The sequence below is a fragment of the Urocitellus parryii genome, chromosome 5 (genome assembly GCF_045843805.1).
Source record: "Urocitellus parryii isolate mUroPar1 chromosome 5, mUroPar1.hap1, whole genome shotgun sequence".
NCBI classification, from domain to species: Eukaryota; Metazoa; Chordata; class Mammalia; order Rodentia; family Sciuridae; genus Urocitellus; species Urocitellus parryii.
The window spans coordinates 156,294,410-156,313,125 of record NC_135535.1 but is presented as its reverse complement, the minus strand read 5'-3'; the positions used below and the strand labels follow the sequence as shown (position 1 = coordinate 156,313,125).

Genomic DNA, 18,716 nt, shown 5'->3' with positions numbered 1-18,716 from the left:
TTGAACTCATGATCCTCTTGCCTCAGCCTCCCCAACTGCTGGGATTTCAGGTATGCGCCACTGAGCCTGGCCACAATTGATTTTCATTTCAAGTCAGAAAAAAATAATACAGATCTATATCTTTCCTCTAAAAATGAGACCTAGGGAAAATGGCAGGTCAAACCCCTTTCTGCATGGTACTAAATAAAGGGGATACCTGTTGTTCACCTGTAAACAGCAGGGCTCTCAGGTTCTAAATAGAACTGCTGTTGTTATTCTGATTAATCATGTTAAACAAGTTACGAATGTGAAATTTATTGGTTTAACCAATTATTTAAACAAAAAAAAAAAAAAAAAAAGAAAAAGAAAAAAGAAGCACTCTTTTGGATTAAAGACCATGACTCTAAAACATACCAGTTAATTTCAAAGAGATTAAGGAAGGGGAATAGAGCACACAAAAACATTAATAAAGATTAATTTCTTAGATCCTTTGAAAATGAAAACATGGCTCAAAGGATTGATAACGAAGACCTGGGTTTGCTTCTTAGCTGTAGTCGCTAAACTCTCTGAGTCTCCGTTTTCTCAGCATTTAAATAAGGGTAACAACAATTATAATAATTTCATGAGCCTGGGAGGACCAAGGATACCACTTTCATTAATTATGTCACTATTCAAATGTCACTTGAGTTTAATATTATTAATTTACTTCCACTTAATAGGGAACTCTGATTGGGGAATTGGAGCAATACACATTAGTTGAATGCATAAATAAATGAATGATGGCATCTAGAAAATTCTCCTGGGTGATCACGGTAGTAGGGAGTTCCTGTGGGTGACCCACTGCAGAAGGAGACAGCATGAAGACACTAGATGGCTAAGAATGCTTGGCTGCACATTAGAATCTCAGGTCACACCTCAGGTAGGTGCACATTGTGGGCTAGCTGAAGTCTTCCTAGGATCAGAATTCCTCTTTTGGAAGAAGGTTAAGTTCATGGCAAAACACAGAAGTGTACAAAAGCCCTGAGGTACCTAGTACCAGATGACTTTAAAAATCCATCTCTTAAGCACTAAAATCTACCCAATTCTTTTATGGACACTTACTAATCCTAAAAAAAAAAAAAAAAAAAAAATGATCTTAAAGCTGCCTGTCACACACAGATGTTCAACCAATGGATGACATTATACTTACCGTATATATCCAACCTAGCAGTGCACGACACTATGCCAGCTTCGTTTTTGGCTGACAGCGTGTACCATCCAGCATCTGATTTCTTGGCTGGCTGAATGAGGAGGCAGACATATCCTGTTGTGTCCTGGTGCATGCTGGAGAAGAGAAAGAACATACCCATATTTTAAGTAGGAGCAGAAGCATCTCTGTCAAATTTAGGGAAACTCACTCTCTAAAGGGGAAAAAACAAAGGAAATTCTGTTGAAGACAAGCACAAAGCAAATCTGAAGTTTAAAAGAAACTACAAAAGACCAGCAATGAACCTTATAATGAACCTTATAATGCTTAGAAGAAGGTGACAGCCATCCAAGATGCTGTGACCAGTGTCTGTATGTTCCATTGCTCCAGCTCCACCAAAGTTTTCCTTCCTATCAGGGGGAACCCTGCTTTTTGCAACCGAAGTACAGAATGATCTCTTTTCTAAATAAGATTGGAAATTTCAGTGAGAACTTTGTTAAGAAGCTGCAGGAAAGCAAATCAAAACAAGATCCCAGGGGCAAATCTATCTACAGCCTGGAGATGGCATTTCCTAATGTGACCAGAGGGAATGTATGCAGAATTTAGCTTAATGTGATTGAGGAAATCAGCCTGCTTTTTCCTTCTGTTTTCTGTACATCAGTAGTTTTCAACCTTGGCTGCACATTAGAATCTCAGGCCACACCTCAGGGAATTACATCAGAACCTCAGGCTAGGATCCAAGCATTAGGATTTTTAAGAAATTCCCCAGGTGATTTTGATCTGCGGCCAAGGATGGAGGACCAACCACGTGGCTACATGGCCCTTTTACCCCTTATTGTTCTGGCCTCTTTCATACTCTGTTCCAAGATCCCTTCAGAGACTGCCACAGCTCATTTACCAGGCAGAGATAATACCAATAACTTCTTGAGTTTGAAGAATAAACAAGTGTGTCTCTTTGGTTGAAAGCTATTTATTATTTGTAAAATAATAAGACTAAATAAAGTCATAACAAGTATAACAAGTATCACAATTTCACCACCTTATTATGTTGGCTACCTTCACTTTCTGATTAATGAATTCATTCTTGGAATATTTCTTTATTAAACTCTTGTTGAATACTCTGTTGGGCAGGGCCAAGTGGCTCATGCCTGTTATCCCAGTGGCTCTGAGGCTGAGGTAGGAGGATCACAAGTTCAAAGCCAGCCTGAGCAATTTTAGTGAGGTTCTAAGCAACTTAGAGAGACCCTGAATCTAAATAAAATACAAAAAGGTCTGGAATGTGGCTCAGTGGTTGAGTGCCCCTGGGTTCAATCCCCAGTACCTAGAAAAAAAAAAAAAAAAGAAAGAAAGAAAGAAAGAAAGAAAGAAAGAAAAGAAAAGAAAAGAAAAGAAAAGAAAAGAAAAGAATATTCTGTTGGGCACAATCCTGGATGTGCTGCCTTGGGTGCTGAGGGTGTAAAGAAGAAAATGACAAAAATTCTTTCTCTAGAAGAGTCCCTAAGCTTAGTAGGAAAGAAAAAATAAGAGTTAAATAAATAAAAGTAGCAATAAATAGAACGCAACACACGATAGAGAAATGACGCAGGAAAGATGCTTTGGGAACATAGAGGGAAGGTTATTTGGGGAAGTCCCTGGCACTAAGGAGAAGGTGTGAAGATGTTCAGAAGCACAAGCATATGTAAGATTAAGCTACAGAAAAATGAACACTGCACAAAGACCAATGATGAATAAAAAGAAATTACTTTAAAAATGTACTTTGTAAGTACTATAATATAACATACCCAATTAACTTGTGAGAAAGCTTCCCAAAAGATGTGCTAGAGCCTTTCTAAAAGGTTGAATTTGTTCCAGCAGCTCGGGAGGCCGAGGCAGGAGGATCTCAAGTTCAAAGCCAGCCTCAGCAACTTAGCGAGGCCCTAAGCAACTCAGTGAGATCCTGTCTCTAAGTGAAACACAAAAAGGGCTGGGGATGTGGTAAGTGGTTAAGGCCCCTGGGTTCAATAGCCAGTACCAAAAAAAAAAAAAAAGGTTGGGGATGAGGTTGTTCCAGGTAGTGGAACAACTTGAGCAAAGACATGATGGTATAGAAGAGAGGGTGGCATGTTCATTATGGCCAGGAGTGGAGAGTTAATGGGGACTAGCAGGTGGGAGGACTAGGGACAAGGCAGGAGAGAGAGCCACATGTACATGGTAAAAGGTTGGGATTCTTCCTTTCAGGTGATAAGGAACTGTTGACACATCTTAAGCTGCAAGTGGTGTAATCAGTTTGCATTTGTAAAAGACCATTCTAACAGTGGTGAGGAGGAGAACTGAATAGGGCTTGTGCCTGGTGTCAGAGACATATTAGAATGCTGTTGCTTCAGTTTAGTGAGTTGAGGAAATGCATGCATTTGTTCATTCATTCTGTATAAATTGCTACCAGTAAAAGGCAAGGTGCTTGGTGTTGTGAGGAGTCAGGACATACAAAGACAAAGCTAAGATGCTCATCTAAGCTCAGATGCTCACAGTCCAGTCGAGGTGACACAGAATGAAACCAATAACACTAACAATAATGGCCATGTGCAACAGCAGAAAACGGGCTCAGACCTGGATCACAGAATACAGACCCAGTCCTGGACTGGGGAGGGGAGGAAGCAGGGGCACTGCTCTGCCTGGAGGTCAAGATTTTGAGCTGAGCCTGAGGGATCACAGACACTGGGGAGGTAGACCGTAGTTGGAGGAAAACATGGAAGAGAGTACTCAAGGAAGAAAAGCTACAAGCAGAGACACATCGGTGAGAAGGTGGGGATATAGAAGCCATAAATACTTCATAAATTTATTGTATAATTTTAAACTTAAAGTTTTTAATCTCTGAGACAACCATACAACATACAACAAAAAACAACGACAAAAAAAAAGGAATAAATTCTTGATATACACAATAATGTGAATGAAACTCAAGAGCCTATTGCTAGGAAGCAAGACCCAAAAGGCTACAATCTTATTAGGTGGCCCAACATGTGCTCCAAGCGCACAGGTCCCTGTGGTGGCTGCCATACCTGATCCTCTCTCTGGTGGAAGGGATGGTCTCATTGTCTTTCTTCCAGTAGAACACGGGTGGGGGCATGCCTATCACGCGGCACTCCAGTCTCACTGGGTGGCCCTCGGGAACACCGCTATTTTGCAGTTTCTCCAGGATCACAGGTGCTTTCTTCACTTCTTTTGCTGAATGAGAGAAGAGATTTCTTGTTTGAATAGTAAGTGCTTTGAAGTTCATGCCTCAAATACACTACATTCTGGAATTCAGAACACTTCTTGTACCCCTTAGTGAGGATCATTGCCTTGATCAAGCTCCATAAATGTTTACAAAAAAAAAAAAAAAAATTGGGCCAGCCATCTCTGTACATCCCGTGTGAGATAACACTTGAAGATCTGGGATGCAAATGCTAGGAATGGTTAAATTAGAGGATTTTCTTTAACTGTGCAATAATAACTTTTGAGAAACAATATTCTTTATACACTAAAATTGATCCTTTTTTTTTTTTCTTTTTTTGAGGAATGTATTTCATAGATGTATCAGTTTTCCCCAACTTTTTGTTTTGGAAAAAAAAAATAACCTCATACTACAGAATCATATGGTTTTTTAAAATACACAAAATTACACTTTCTAAGAAGGTCTTTCTTTTGTCCAGAACCTCTTATGTCAGGGTTTCTAAGTCAAGGTTAAAGCAAAATGGTGGGGAAAAAGGTAAAGATCTGCAATCAATGTATCCTTGCAAAATGAATCTTTCCTATTCTGTTGGCAAGAGGAAATTCATTGTAAGGAATGGAAAAAAGATAAATAAGCATTTATTTGCAGACAGGAATGATGTGCTGAAGATACTGTGAGCTCATCAGACTGCAAGACAGCAGGAGAAAACCCAACTCCAGAATTCCTAAATTCTGAAACTTAATTCTGGCTAGACTGCTGCCCTATAGGGGTGGCTCCTTGTAGGTGATGTTTTGCTTTCCTCTTCTATAGGCATGACAGCATTTTGTTCACATTAGCTTATAAGATAAGGGTTTGTTCTCTTATCAGCTCAAATTTGCCAAGCACCCTCCATGTTCTAGGCACTAAGGCTGATACTAGAGATACACACAAGTCAGAGTCTCTGACTTCAGAAGCTCACACAAAGAAATGAACAATTACACAGAAGGCCATGAGCTCTCTAAAAGTTCCTGCTTTTCATTTCTTTCTTTCTTTTTTTTTTTTTTTTTGAGATAAAGGGTCTCATTAAGTTGCCCAGGCTGGGCTTGAATTTGTGGTCCTTTCGCCTCATCCCTCCAGTAGCTGAGATTACTGGCATAGAAATACAGAGGAGGACTGGGAAGGAGTAGTTGTGCTTGGTGGATCTACTGTGTCAGGGGGGTGACACTTGAGTTAGTCTTTAGACAATGAATAAGAAGCTGCTGGGCTAAGAAGGGTATTCTAGATAGAGGGGCCACAGATGTAAAGGCCTGTAACTTAGGGAGATTTAAAAAAAAAGCCTGGTATGTTTCAGGAATAATACATTGACTGCAGGACAAATGACTGGAATGTAGTGACAGTCAATTTGTTGATTGCTCAATGAATAATTACAATGCTCCCTTTATTGCATGTGTAATATGTACAAGGTTCTGCGTTCTGGTTTAACATTAACACTGTTTTTGAAAGCAATCTAGAAATATGGTCCTTACTACAGTGAAGCGGAAACTGAGATTGGCGGAGAAAAGGACTAAGGAATTCTGCCAGAGATTCTGCATATTTGCACAATAATTTTGAAGGGAGTTATGTCTGGGGGTCCCAGCAGCAAACCTTACCTACTACAGTGAGCTCCAGACTAAAAGAATTCTGCCCAGTTTTGTTGGTAGCCACACACGTATAGGTCCCCGCATCCCGCTGGGTGAGTGGGTCAATGAGCAGAGAGTGGATTCCCGTCTCCCTGACCAGCATCTTGTGGGAGGCATCTGGTAGCACAGGTTGGCCATTGAGCAGCCACGTCAGCTCTGGGGGCGGTAAGCCACTCACCTAATAAACAACAGGACAGCTGAGGCAAATGACAGACTGATGACAGGCAGATTTATTTGGTGGTTGAATTCTTCATCCTTGTTTGGCAAGTATACAGTGAGAGAAAACATGGAGTGATGAGAACCCTTCTGGAGCAGTACAGGGAGAAGAGGGAGGGTTCTGAATGAATTGCTGCATGAATTTAAATGATATGGTATTTTGACCCCAGTTTAGGTCACGATTAATCTATTTGATTATATTCATCAGAATAAATAAGAATTAAGCTATAGATAAGACAGACCTGAAGCATCAACATCAGAGATGATATATTGCTTGTAAACTTAATAAGCATGAGTTAGATATGAGAAAGGTCAGATAATAAACCAGGGTTCTCAAATTTTGCTGCAAATTATAAGAGGATAGAGAGGGTTTAAAAATTCCAGTGCCCAGGATTGTGGCTCAGCGGTAGAGAGCTCACCTAGCATGTGTGAGGCACTGGGTCCGATCCTCAGCACCACATAAAAGTAAATAAATGTATTGTGTACAAATAAAAAAAATACATATTAAAAAAACTCCAGTGTCCACTTAGAATATTAAACCAGAATCTCTAAGGAGAGGACTCAGACCTTGTAGTTTTTAGAGTTTTGTGAGGGGGAAATAAGTCAATCTGAATATTATTTAGGCAGCAATGGGAGACTAAGAATCACTGATAGAGGTGCATTCTGAACGAATGCTTAACCTCAAGCCTTCCCAAATTTGCATCTAAATTTTCCACAGCATTCCGCATTTTGTCTGGGGTAGAAGTGGTGACTTAAGTTTCTCATCATATTAAGAGGTATCTGCCCTACTCATCTCACACCTAGTTTTTAATTTAAAAATTAGAATACAGATTCACTAAACGTGATGGATGTTTATTAGTATGAGAAACCATGTTCTGCTCTCCTAAACTGCCTCACAATCATTGTTTCATGACTATAATTTTTTAAAGGGTACACCTCATAATAATCATTTCAGGGATACAAAGAAAAAAAAAATCACACAGAAATAAAAACTTTCCAGACACCACGTGGAAGGAAATGTTCAAATTATATCACCTCCTTGGTTGTATTTTAAAAATGCAATTAACTTAATACAATGCCAAAAAATATAATGACTTAAAAATTTCATGAAATAATTTAATTTTGTCTGGTATTAAATTTTCCAAAAAAGCCTATGTGGAAAATGACCTATCCCTTTGCCAAGAATTCCTTCTTTGGAAACCACAGCTCCAACAAAACAAATACAAACAAAAATATAAATGCAAGCAAACAATCAAATGCAAAATCTGAGTAGATCTGGAACTAAGGACAAGTGCTAAGAATCTACCTTACAGTCCAGCCGACAGAGGCGCCCCTCGTGAGCTACCATATCCCCAGGAGCCTGCAGAAAGTGTGGTCGGAAAAAGCGTTCCTGTAGAGGCTCTTTGTCTCTTTCTTGCACTCGGGACCTTCCCCTAGAACAAGTATGTTCAGGTTTCAGACATAGAAGCCATTTTACAAACTCATAGCAACAGGTATTTTGGCATGGCTATAGGACTATAAAGACAGCAGCAGCGGTTTTTTTTTTTTTTTCTTTCTTTCTTTTTTTGGGGTGGGGAGGGGAAAGAGCCTTCTAGGGCAGAAAATTAATAATAATAATAATAATAGTAATAATAATAATAATGATAGTGTGGAGTTAATTAAAAAGAAAAAGAAAGCAAAGTGGTAAGCATGTCATAAACTGTAGGATTATCTTGGGAGATCTGTAATCAAATAAACAGGCTTTAGCTTCTTTCTCTCTGAAGTCATTCTGGGTTAAGTGGCTCAGCTTGCTTGCTGTGGGTTTGACCAGTTGTTCAAAAGACATCAAAATAAACAAATAAATCAGTATTCAATCTGAACCTCAAAAGAGAGACCAAAAGAGAAGTCCTGTTTATTATCCAGAACAAGGCAGCTTCAATCTCTTTGGCTTTGAGTAATAAAGTTTAACCTGGTTATAAATTATGGCAGACCATTAAACATGTCCATGAACTTAAACTGGGTAAGACTGACCAACAGTAACAGCTGTTCTTAAAAAAAGAAGAAGGTATAGTTGCAAGGCTGGTGAAATACTGTAGCTGAAACATGGGTTGCTATTTTTATTCCTTTGGTAAGTCACATTTAATTCATATGTGTCAGCAACTATGGAATGCTTTGCTAAGACTTTGTGGCACCATAAGACTCAAGCCACGCTCTTTCTTCTTAGTGATTAGTAAAATCAGAGAGGATAAAAAGCTAATTGCTGTAGTGGAGACAGCAAAAATAATTGCTCTATATACATATAATCATTAAAGGCTCCTGTTTTATTAAAGAGAAGACAGTGACTCAATTCAAAGGATCTAATTTATATCTTACGTACACAGGTGCCACTGATGGTTACAAATTTTTAACCATTAAAATGTACCAAAGATCAGTATTTCTCAAATGTTAATGTGCTTGTGAATCACATGGCATGTTGTTAAAATGCAGATTCTGATTCGGTAATCTGGGGTTGGCTTGAACTTCTATATTTCCGACAAACTCGAAAGTGGTGCTGGTGCTGCTGGCGGAAGGCTACCTTTAAGTAACAACTTTGGTGCTGTTTGTGGAGGGTAGGCATATGGGAGGAGCCCCCAGAAAGTGGATTCTTCCTATCTTTACCTGTGAGACTGACCCGCAGGGGTTAGCCGACTGCGAATGGGCAAACTCTGTACCATCAAGTGGCCAGAACAGCTGATTCTCCCCTGAGAAATAGGAAAAGAACAAGATTAAATTAAGAACTTCAGAAGGACATGGTAGTGTGTACCTGCAATCCCAGCCACTGTGGTGGTTGAGGGAGGAGGATCACAAGTCAGGCTACTCAGTGAGACCCTGTCTCAGAAGTTAAAAAGAATGGGGGCTGGGGGGTGGGTAGCTCTGTGATAAGGGCTCATGTGAAATGACTTGGGTTCAGTCCCCAGTACTGAATTAAAAAAAAAAAAAAAAAAAGAAAAAAGAAAAGAAAAGAAAAAAGAAAGAAATCTACGTTTTTTTTTTTTCAATCTATATGTTTTTTTTCTGCATTAGAACATTATGAAACTTTTTGCTATTATGAATTTTTCTTTGTAGGAGTGGAATGAAAACAATATAATATGACTTCTTGTCTTCATATTCTAGGGGTAGAGATTTTTTTAAGACTATCGTGATGATTTTTATTTTAACCTGAGAAATGAACAGAGCACAAATATAAAAATTTTTCTTTAAATTTTTGTGAACCTAATACAACTTGTAGCCACAATGTAGAGAGCATGGCCAAATAGTTTTATACTTTTCTCAATAGAGATTCATCCTGTTCTTTCACTAGGAAGAGTGGATGAGAGCAGAAATTATAATTCTGTACTTTGTATTTGAATAGTGATTAAGGACTGGGGTTGTACCTCAGTGGTAGAGCGCTTGCCTCAGCATCACATAAAAATAAATAAATGAATAAATAAATAGTGAATAAATAAATACATACATAAACAAACAAGTAAATAAAAAGTATTGAGTCCATCTCCAAGTTAAAAAAAAACTATTTTAAAAATTAGTAATTAAAGATATTTTTTTCTGGCCTATCTTTTAGGGAAATTTTAAGACTTGGCCTCATTCAAAAAAGAAGGTGAGAGATTAGATTATGACTTTTCAATTTTTATCAAGAAAAAGAAGGATATGAATTTGAAGGACACTTAAGGCCTTTTTGAAGTAATTTACCTATTCTCTTAAGAACAAAAATGACATATTGTACTTTGATAGAATAATTGGTAGAATGACTCATTAACTCCTCAAGAGACTCAAGGAGTTGACAAACATAAAATTCAGCCCAACAGGTATGGGAGGGAAATGTAGTGAAGAAATAGTACCAATGTCCTTTGACAAAGCCTGAAATGTTCCGTCAGTGGCTAACTAGTCTTTTAGGTTGTGATACTGCACTCTAGTTACACACAATCACAATGCTTCTCATTCATTTTCCTCAGCAATCCTGAGTAACTCGCACTTCTCAAGGTCTCATTCACAATGACATCAACCGCTCCTTCCTCAGAGTGCAGCACAGTGCGTAACCCTGCGTCTCCACCTGGGGGTTGGCTGCCATGATGGTGTAGTTGCCATCGTCATCACTGGTGGTGGATTCAATGTGCAGAGAACACGTCCCATCTCCTTCTCGCCTCATTTTGCAGTGCTCATTTCTCTTAGAAATCTGCTTCCCATCTTTGAACCAGTAAACCTGAAGTGAAAGATAATCAAGAAGATTATATGTATATGCTTGTGTGCATGTATATATGTGCATATATAATGTTCCATATATCTTTAGAAGATAAAGAACTAGGGAGTAGGGTGAGGCAAGTGTCAACTATCATTTCTACAACATGTTCCTCTTTTCAAAGCACTTGGAAAAAAGGCTATAAAACATATTTAAAATGATAGTATGATATACCCCTCCATTATATAATACTTAAGTCAAAAATTCAATATAATTTAGGACTAAGATAAAGCTTTTGAGTATTTTATTGTACTTCATTATTAGTTTAGAAGATACCCTAAGAACCAGATGTGTCTTCAGAGGCAAAATAATGAAAACAGTTACCTGGCTCTTTTCTTATTACTTATATACATATTTAAGTCTCCTGCAATTGCAGATCTCAGTACCCATGATAGCTCACCATGCTTGAAAGGAGAGTATGGTTTAATATACCAAGTTGAATAAGGCTAGAATTAACTAGCTAAATTTCTCATCTAGCCAAAATAAAAAATTTTTCTTCCTGACAAGTTCTGCATATGTCAAGGATATCTCTCAAAGACAGGGGGGATAAAGTACTGGTTGCAACTGCCCTTTCTACTTTTCCTGGTTACCTAACCATAGATAATAACATCAGGCAAATGTTTGTGAAAGTAGAGTGAAGAGATCTCCTGCCACAGCCACACCAGGTGTAAATCCTTCTCTTAGCTGACTTGCCAAAAAATCTGGTGACTCATAAGATTTTTCAGCAGTCAGTGATAATGATATGACATTTTGGGCATTTACCAACCTAATAGTAATAATACAAATATAGCTTGCTTTGTACAACAGGCACCCTATGTGTATTCAATAGATTTTAAATATAATGAAAAATGTTAGACTGATGAGTTTGATGGTTAAGAGAATCAATAGCCCATAGTACAGTATTGTGACTAAAAAATTTATTCAGAAATTTTATTAAAATTCTAACAAGTCTGATTTCTTTTTGCTTTATTTAATGGTCCTATTCCTGATATTCTCATTTTAGTCAAATAACTGGGTTTTGCTCATTTCTCGTATTGATTTTCATTCCCTCTGTAGATACACAAGAGTATGTTAAGACCGTTTTGAACACACTGTCTATCATTCTGTGCTGTTGGATGGTTAATTGCTGGTCATCTTCTCCTACCTTTGGAACAGGTATGCCAACAATTTTGCAGGTGAATGTGACTGGAGAGCCTTCTGTAACCCGGAAGTGCTTGAGTCTTTTGTCAAAGATGGGAGCAATACACTTGCCCGTGGGGATCTCGTCGTGTTGGATTTCATCATCTGATTCATCAACAGGTGTACGTTCCAAGCGAAACTCTATTTCATTCATCAGCCTCTGTTCAAAGCTTGAAATTTTGTACTCCTGTCAAAATGACAAATATGTTTAAAGTTCTATCCCTATGGTGAGGAAGAACATGTCCACCACTATAATTGAGGATGTAATTTACAGATTCAGATATCAGATTTATACTACGAAATTCAATGAAGCAGGCATGTCCCACTGCCAGCCACTTGCCATGGAGCATAAAGGGAAATTTCAGTATTTCTACTAAAATCCCAAACTGCCTTAGTGAATTCTGATTTCTTACCTTGAAACTGGAACTTCAGTAGAATTCTGTAGGGACTAGAGTGAAAATGGAATATAATTTCTATAACTACAGTTAACATTCATTTAAATATGCAGAACTGCCTATAGAGTTTTTTGGCAAAGATGTTCTTCCCTGCATTCTGATACATGCCTGCATCACCAAGTTCCTGTCTCTTCTAGACATTTTTGTCCTGAATAAACCTCTCCTAGCTCTACGATGGCCTTCACTACATTTCTCAGTTCCCTTAACAACAGAACTATTTGAAGTAACTATAGGGCTGGGGGTACAGCTCAGTGAGAGAGTATTTGCTCAGCATGCATGAAGCCCTGGGTTTGATCCCCAGTGCCACACACACACACAAAAAAAAAGCAACTGCAATGAAATACCCCCACCTCTATTGTTACCAGATGGCTTTCTTGTTGCCTACTCTCTTGGTAGGCTGCTCCAATTAAGCTTGTGTTCTCACTGTTCCACTGAAAATGCTGCTGTTAGGGTCTGTAAATTAGCCAAATGGAATCATCACTTTTCTGTTCTTACCTTACTTGACCTCTCAGCAGCATAAGTCAGAGTTGACTACTTTTCCTTTTTGAAACATTTTCTTCTATTGGGCTTCATGACACACCATACTGTTTTTCCTTCCTTTCTCTAGCAACATCTGATCATTCTCCTCTGCTGGCACCTAATCCTCTACTCTTGGTGATCTCATTCAATCTCACAGCTGCAGACAGCTTCTGTATGCTGAGGACTCCCAAAGCCCTATTTCCAAGCCTGATTCCTCTCTAGAACTTCAGAATCATATACCCAATGATTAATTCTACATTGTGGTGCTCAATGGGCATCTCAAAATTAGTATGGCTCAAACAACACACCTGATTTCTGACTCCCAGAGGTGCTCCTAGCCTGCTCTTCATCTCAGGAAATGGTGCCACTGAGATTCATTTACTTGGTTAAATGGTTCAACCAGTGCTTCTCATACTGTCTATGGTAAAAACCAGGTTTTGAAAATTTTCTAATTTGTACTTTTGTAAAATAAAAACAAAATGAATTACTAGCAAAATGAAATTAACAAGGAAAACAGAATTATTATATTTATGCACATAATATTTCCCTGTTAAGTTGCTATAAATATTCCTTAATGGTTAATTTCCATTTCTATAGTTATCTCAAATTGACAGTTTGAAGTCTGGTGCAGGTCTTTGGGATACTCTTTGAATACTCTCAGCTAAACCCTAATTTTAAGACTTATCCTGGATTCCTCTTACTCCCTCTCCCTGTTAAATCCTATCTGTCAAGTTGAAATGAACTCTTCCCAGTCACTTCATCTAAGCTAACTCTCCATTCTAATTCCCCTTATAGCGCTGCTATACTAGCTGTATTTTTCTTATTTATTGATTGAATGACTATCTAGGGTGTTAGAATGTTTGCTTCACAAGAGCAGGGATCTTGGATGACTTTCTTCCCACTCTATCAACATCATCTAGAATAATGCTGCCCCCAGGCAGGTGCTCAATACATATATGAAGAATGACTGAATACATGAATGACGTAAAGGTCATCACTTGCTTCAACCTTACCACATCTTTGAGGAATCTGGAACAATGTACTTGGGTTAAGGGTAAAATTTTATTAAACTGGTGGCTCTATCTATACTACACTTCAAGTTGTCATTTTTAGTTATGAACACTGGGAGTCAAATTTCATCAGGAAACTTGCAAAAAACAAGAATATGTTTAAGTTAAATTTAAAGAAACTTTCTGCATACGTCCAGCATAAAAGTTGCACTACTGATCCGCTGTCAGTTGGATGTGTTTTAAATTTCCAGTACTGGGTTTATGCTGTGGTCTTCATTTTTCCTTGCCTCATTCCGTTTTTGAGTAACTACAGGAGTTTCTGTGTCAGCGGCTTGTAGGTGCCCAAAGGAGAGAATTTTTTTTTTTTTCTGTATACATCTAGCCAGTATGGAAATTAAATCAGTGATAAATGACCCATCCTTTCCAGGCTCATGAACTGCCACCAAGCTATACCCCTAGCCTAAAGAAAATCTTATAGTTGCTTTATAAAAGCAATGGAAAAGCTAACTTAAATTTATTTCAGAAGAATATGACATTTGAAAACACAGCCTCATTTCTTTTCTTTAAAAATAATCCTCTTAAGGATGATAATTTGACTACTTGAAACATTAGACTTCAGAAGTTTTTTCAAATTGGCAGAGTTGTGGAAAGGCACTTTTCTTCTGTTGAGAACAATACATCCCAATCAGATACAGACATTGTTAAGATAGGGGCTGGCATCCAGCACTCACTGCCCGAGCTCACTACAGCCTTTCTCTACTCTGAGTTCTGAGTCTGAACTGCAGGGGCAAATAATGAAACAGGTTCAAACCTTGAGAAAGGTTCCCCATGTATTTTGGGTATGATGTGTACTAAAAGAAAAAAATTCAGCTGGGCGCGATGGCACTGCCTGCAATCTCAGCAGCCTGGAAGGCTGAGGCAGGAGGATCATGAGTTCAAAGCCAGCCTCAGCAAAAGTGAGGTGCTAAGCAACTTGGTGAGACCCTGTCTCTAAATAAAATACAAAATAGGGCTGGGGATGTGGCTCAGTGGTTGAGTGCCCCTGAGTTCAATCCTGGGTAGGCCCTCTGCATCCCCACAAAAAGAAAAAATTCTTTTTAATGGTGCTAAAGATAGAACACAGGGCCTCACACATGCTGGATAAGTGCTCTACCACCAAGCTATACCCCTAGCCTAAAGGAGAAAGTATTCTTCCTTCCATTCCACACATAGGCAGATTTGGAACCACAGAGGTTCCTAGATAAACTTGGAGGTTAACATACATAGAAAATGATTTCTTTACTATTTATCTAATAATCACTCATTCCCTTCCTTGAAATAATCAGTGTTTGTAGCCTACTCCCTGACCCTGCTCACAAATTCTTAGCAAGCACCTGCTATGTGCTAAATACTATGATGAATATGGAAAATGTGACATTTTATAAACACAGATTCCGCCTTCAAGGAGGTTGTATAAAAATACTTTTAATCCAAATCGTATATTTAAGAATAAATCACTGAAAGATGCACAAACTTATTTTATATTTAAATGTTCAAATTAACACCAGAGTTTTGCTTAATTTTTGCATGTTTCTAAGTTTTCATCTTTTTAATCAGCTGATTAAAATGGATTGTTAATGCTCTTTTTGGTAGCACATATACTAAAATTGGAATGATACAGAGATTAACACGGGCCCTGTGCAAGGATAACAAGCAAATTTGTGAAGCGTTCCATATTTAAAAAACAAATAAAAGGGGACTGGGGTTGTGGCTTAGCAGTAAAGTGGTTGTCTAGCACATGCAAGGTTCTGCGTTCGATCCCCAGCACCATATAAAAATAAATAAAATAAAGGCATTATGTCCAACTATAACTAATAAATAAATAAATAAATAAATAAATAAATAAATAAATAAATAAAATAAGAGGCTGAGATTGTGGCTTAGTGGCAGAGTACTTGCCCAGCATGTGTGACACACTGGGTTTGATTCTCAGCACTGCATATAAATAAATAAAATAAAGGCTCATTGACAACTAAAAAAAAATTATAAATAAATAAAATGCATTGCTACCATAGCAGGTACTATCTACAATCAGAATCTATGTAGTCAAGTAAAGATTTTTCCATTGTTATGCAATAAACCCAAACTTTTCTATTTGGTTAAAGGTTTCATTATCTTACCTGAAACTAATGAGAATCTCTTGGTTGTGGGTTAATTCAGCAAATACCCACTGAATACTTATTCTGTGCCAGGCTTAACAGGGATGTAACAATGGACAAGGCAATCCCTAATCACAGCACCCAGGGAGCTCATAACTGGTGCCTCCTGGGTGAGCCCATGGCAGAGGACATGTGGACACTGTCCCAGCAGCCAGACTTCTACAATGCCAATGGCCTTACAGTATGTTCCAGAAGGCCACTATATAATAATTCTTATTACAAACGGAATGGATGTCATGACTATTTGCTCACAAAAGAGGATTGCCATAAAGAATTCACCATAAGAGATGAAAGAGGTAAGATTTAAATAGAGAAAATGACAGAGCAGCTTAGAGAAGAAAGAGATCAGAGGAGCAAAAAGCCAGAATAAGCATCAAGATACTTACCCTCCCCTCCCCCATCCTCCAGGGCAGTATCTGGGAATTACAGACAGTTTCTAAAGAAGCATTAATGAAACAGGCAGGGGTGCGGGGAACAGAATAAAGAGATGAGATGGTTTCCAGAGAAATGAGGCCAGAGAAGAAAGCTGAAAGTTGAAATATAATATTAGATGAGGGGGGGTGGGCAAAAATTTAGAAATGAACAATCAATGGTATTTGCTGGTTGCAGAACATCATGCTGAGTCATGAGTGAATTAAAATCACTGGTCATGAAGGCTCCATTCCATTTTGTAATCCTGGGTTTCTTTGACCTCTAAGATTCCCCACATTAACTTAAACTACTTAGATTTAACTGGTGGCTGGCCAATCAAGATCCACTAGTGAAGAATGCTACCCAAAAGGAAGAAATGATCCAGCCTAAAAAGAAATCAGGGCACCCCTCTCTTGGCTTACCCATCGCACAAAGACACTTGGTTGTCAGTTTAGAAAGCTAAAAATTTTAGTAAATATGAACACCTAAAAGGATGACACCATTATATTTCACAAAGTTCTAAGAATCAATGGCAAATGTTAATTGTTAATTGGAAAGATGATGTAAAATGAGAGCAGGCAGACTCTGAAATGTTACAAAAGAGAAATACTTTTGTGGATATATCAAAGAAAAGTGGTGGATATATCAAAGAAAGGGGAGGAGATTATTTATAGTGAGTGACATTCATCATGCAAGGACTTCTGATTTATTTTCATGCTCAGCACAATGTGGTAATGCTAGACCACAAGTATGTTCTAGAATAATTATTATTATTCACTTGTTATGTTAAAAGGACAAGAGAAGCCAGCTGTCTCAACCTAAAAGTTTTCAAAGTAAAATAAAGCAAAAACAAATGCATATTCTTCTAAAGCAATCATTTGTTCGCTACCACCCATATAATAGGAAAGTGAGAAAACAGATTGACTCCTTTGTCCCCAGACTGCAAGTGTAAATAGCTATTAATTCACATATTTCTTTATGATTGTTCTCCAATCATCCATGTTCTTACACTTTTCTAAGTTAACTTTCTTAACCTCCAAGACATTTTCATCATCATTTCCTAAGGCAACAATGCACAAAACAATACCATAATATGGTCATCATTTACTTTCTTCAAACTTTCTCAGGATTGACATCTGTCAACCTAATGCAAACATTCTATCTCACACAGCTTCTTAGTTTCATAAATTTCATTTATATAGCTTGGCTTTCATTGTCCACAGTATAGAATGAAGTCTAAAACCAATTCTGTAATGAAGTGATCATAATTCCCAGGATAATGATTCTCAGAAGAAGACTGATGTGTATATCAGAGACAATTAGAGAGGACTGAGAGGCTTTCAGAGACTTCCCAGTTCTTGCTATGGACCCTGAAGTTAGTTCATGGTGAGATTTAAGAGACAGTTCTTCTGGGTCTTTGGTACTCAACTCGTGGAAGATCATGTTTACGTGTACCCACATCTCAGGTAATTAAGAGAAACATCCTGCTTTCCTGGGAGTTGGGCAATGGATTCGCCTGGATTTACCTACAGAGAAACTAAAAAAGTAAAATCAAACAGCTGATGTGTGAGCTGGTGTCATTTTTACAGGATTCTAATTGATCTCTCTCTGCCTTGTAAAAGATATAGGCTGAACACAGCTCCTATTTCAATGACACCTAGAAGGATTAACAACCACAAATGTGATGAGAGCATCATAGGAAAACAAATCTGTGTTTGACAGAGCAACATTTGTGGGACTTGAAAGTAATTGTCATCAAACTAAAAAAGGCTGTTGCATTTCAAGGAAAATGAAAAGTTTCCAGGAAAACAGGGAGCTAGTTCTAGTTCTACCACTAACTAACCACTTGATGACTGTTTCAGTTTCTTACTTAGGGGATGGAAGGGAAAAATAGCTGATTTGGCATTTGCAGAGATAATATACGAGAAATTTATTTAGAGAAATTTAAATATTCTGCTTCAGTTCAGTAATTTAAAAATCAAAATTTAAGCTGGGTGGGGTGGCACGTGTCTGTAATCCCTGTGTCTCAGGAGACTGAGGCAGAAGGATACCAAGTTCTAGGCCAGCCTCAGCAACTTAGCTAGGCCCTAAGCAATTTAGCGAGACTCTGACTCAAAAAATGAAAGAGCTAGGGACTCAGGTTGTGGCTCAATGGTGAGGCACTGGGTTTGAGTCTTAGCACCACATAGAAATAAATAAAATAAAGGTCCCTTGACAACTAAAAAATATTTTTAAATAAATAAATGAATAAATAAATAAAGTGGCTCGGGATGTAGCTCAGTGATTAAGTGCCCCTGGATTCAATCTCTGGTACCAAAAAAAAAAAAAAGAAAAAAAAATTCAAAATTTAAAAGGTTTTAAGTAGCATATTTTCAAAAGATTCTGCTCAGTTGAAGTTGCCTAATGTATAACACAATAGCAAAATATTGCATATCTATGACTCCGTTGGAAGTAAGAGAAACA

At 38.0% G+C, this 18,716-nt stretch overlaps 1 protein-coding gene and 1 non-coding gene across 2 annotated transcripts in view; one reads left to right on the top strand and one right to left on the bottom strand.

Moving 5' to 3' along the window:
• Window positions 1-18,716, bottom strand: part of Mypn (myopalladin) — a 98,833-nt gene that overhangs the window by 11,547 nt on the left and 68,570 nt on the right. The window contains exons 14-20 of the mRNA XM_026394643.2: window positions 11,626-11,847; window positions 10,296-10,445; window positions 8,867-8,949; window positions 7,536-7,662; window positions 5,984-6,191; window positions 4,204-4,369; window positions 1,169-1,302 (exon numbers count right to left, since the gene is read on the bottom strand). Coding sequence (XP_026250428.1) covers window positions 1,169-1,302; window positions 4,204-4,369; window positions 5,984-6,191; window positions 7,536-7,662; window positions 8,867-8,949; window positions 10,296-10,445; window positions 11,626-11,847 — 1,090 coding nt within the window. The remainder of the gene's footprint in view (window positions 1-1,168; window positions 1,303-4,203; window positions 4,370-5,983; window positions 6,192-7,535; window positions 7,663-8,866; window positions 8,950-10,295; window positions 10,446-11,625; window positions 11,848-18,716) is intronic.
• LOC113187033 (U6 spliceosomal RNA) lies at window positions 15,261-15,364 on the top strand. Its single transcript, XR_003301370.2, has one exon. It is a non-coding gene; the product is annotated as a U6 spliceosomal RNA (small nuclear RNA).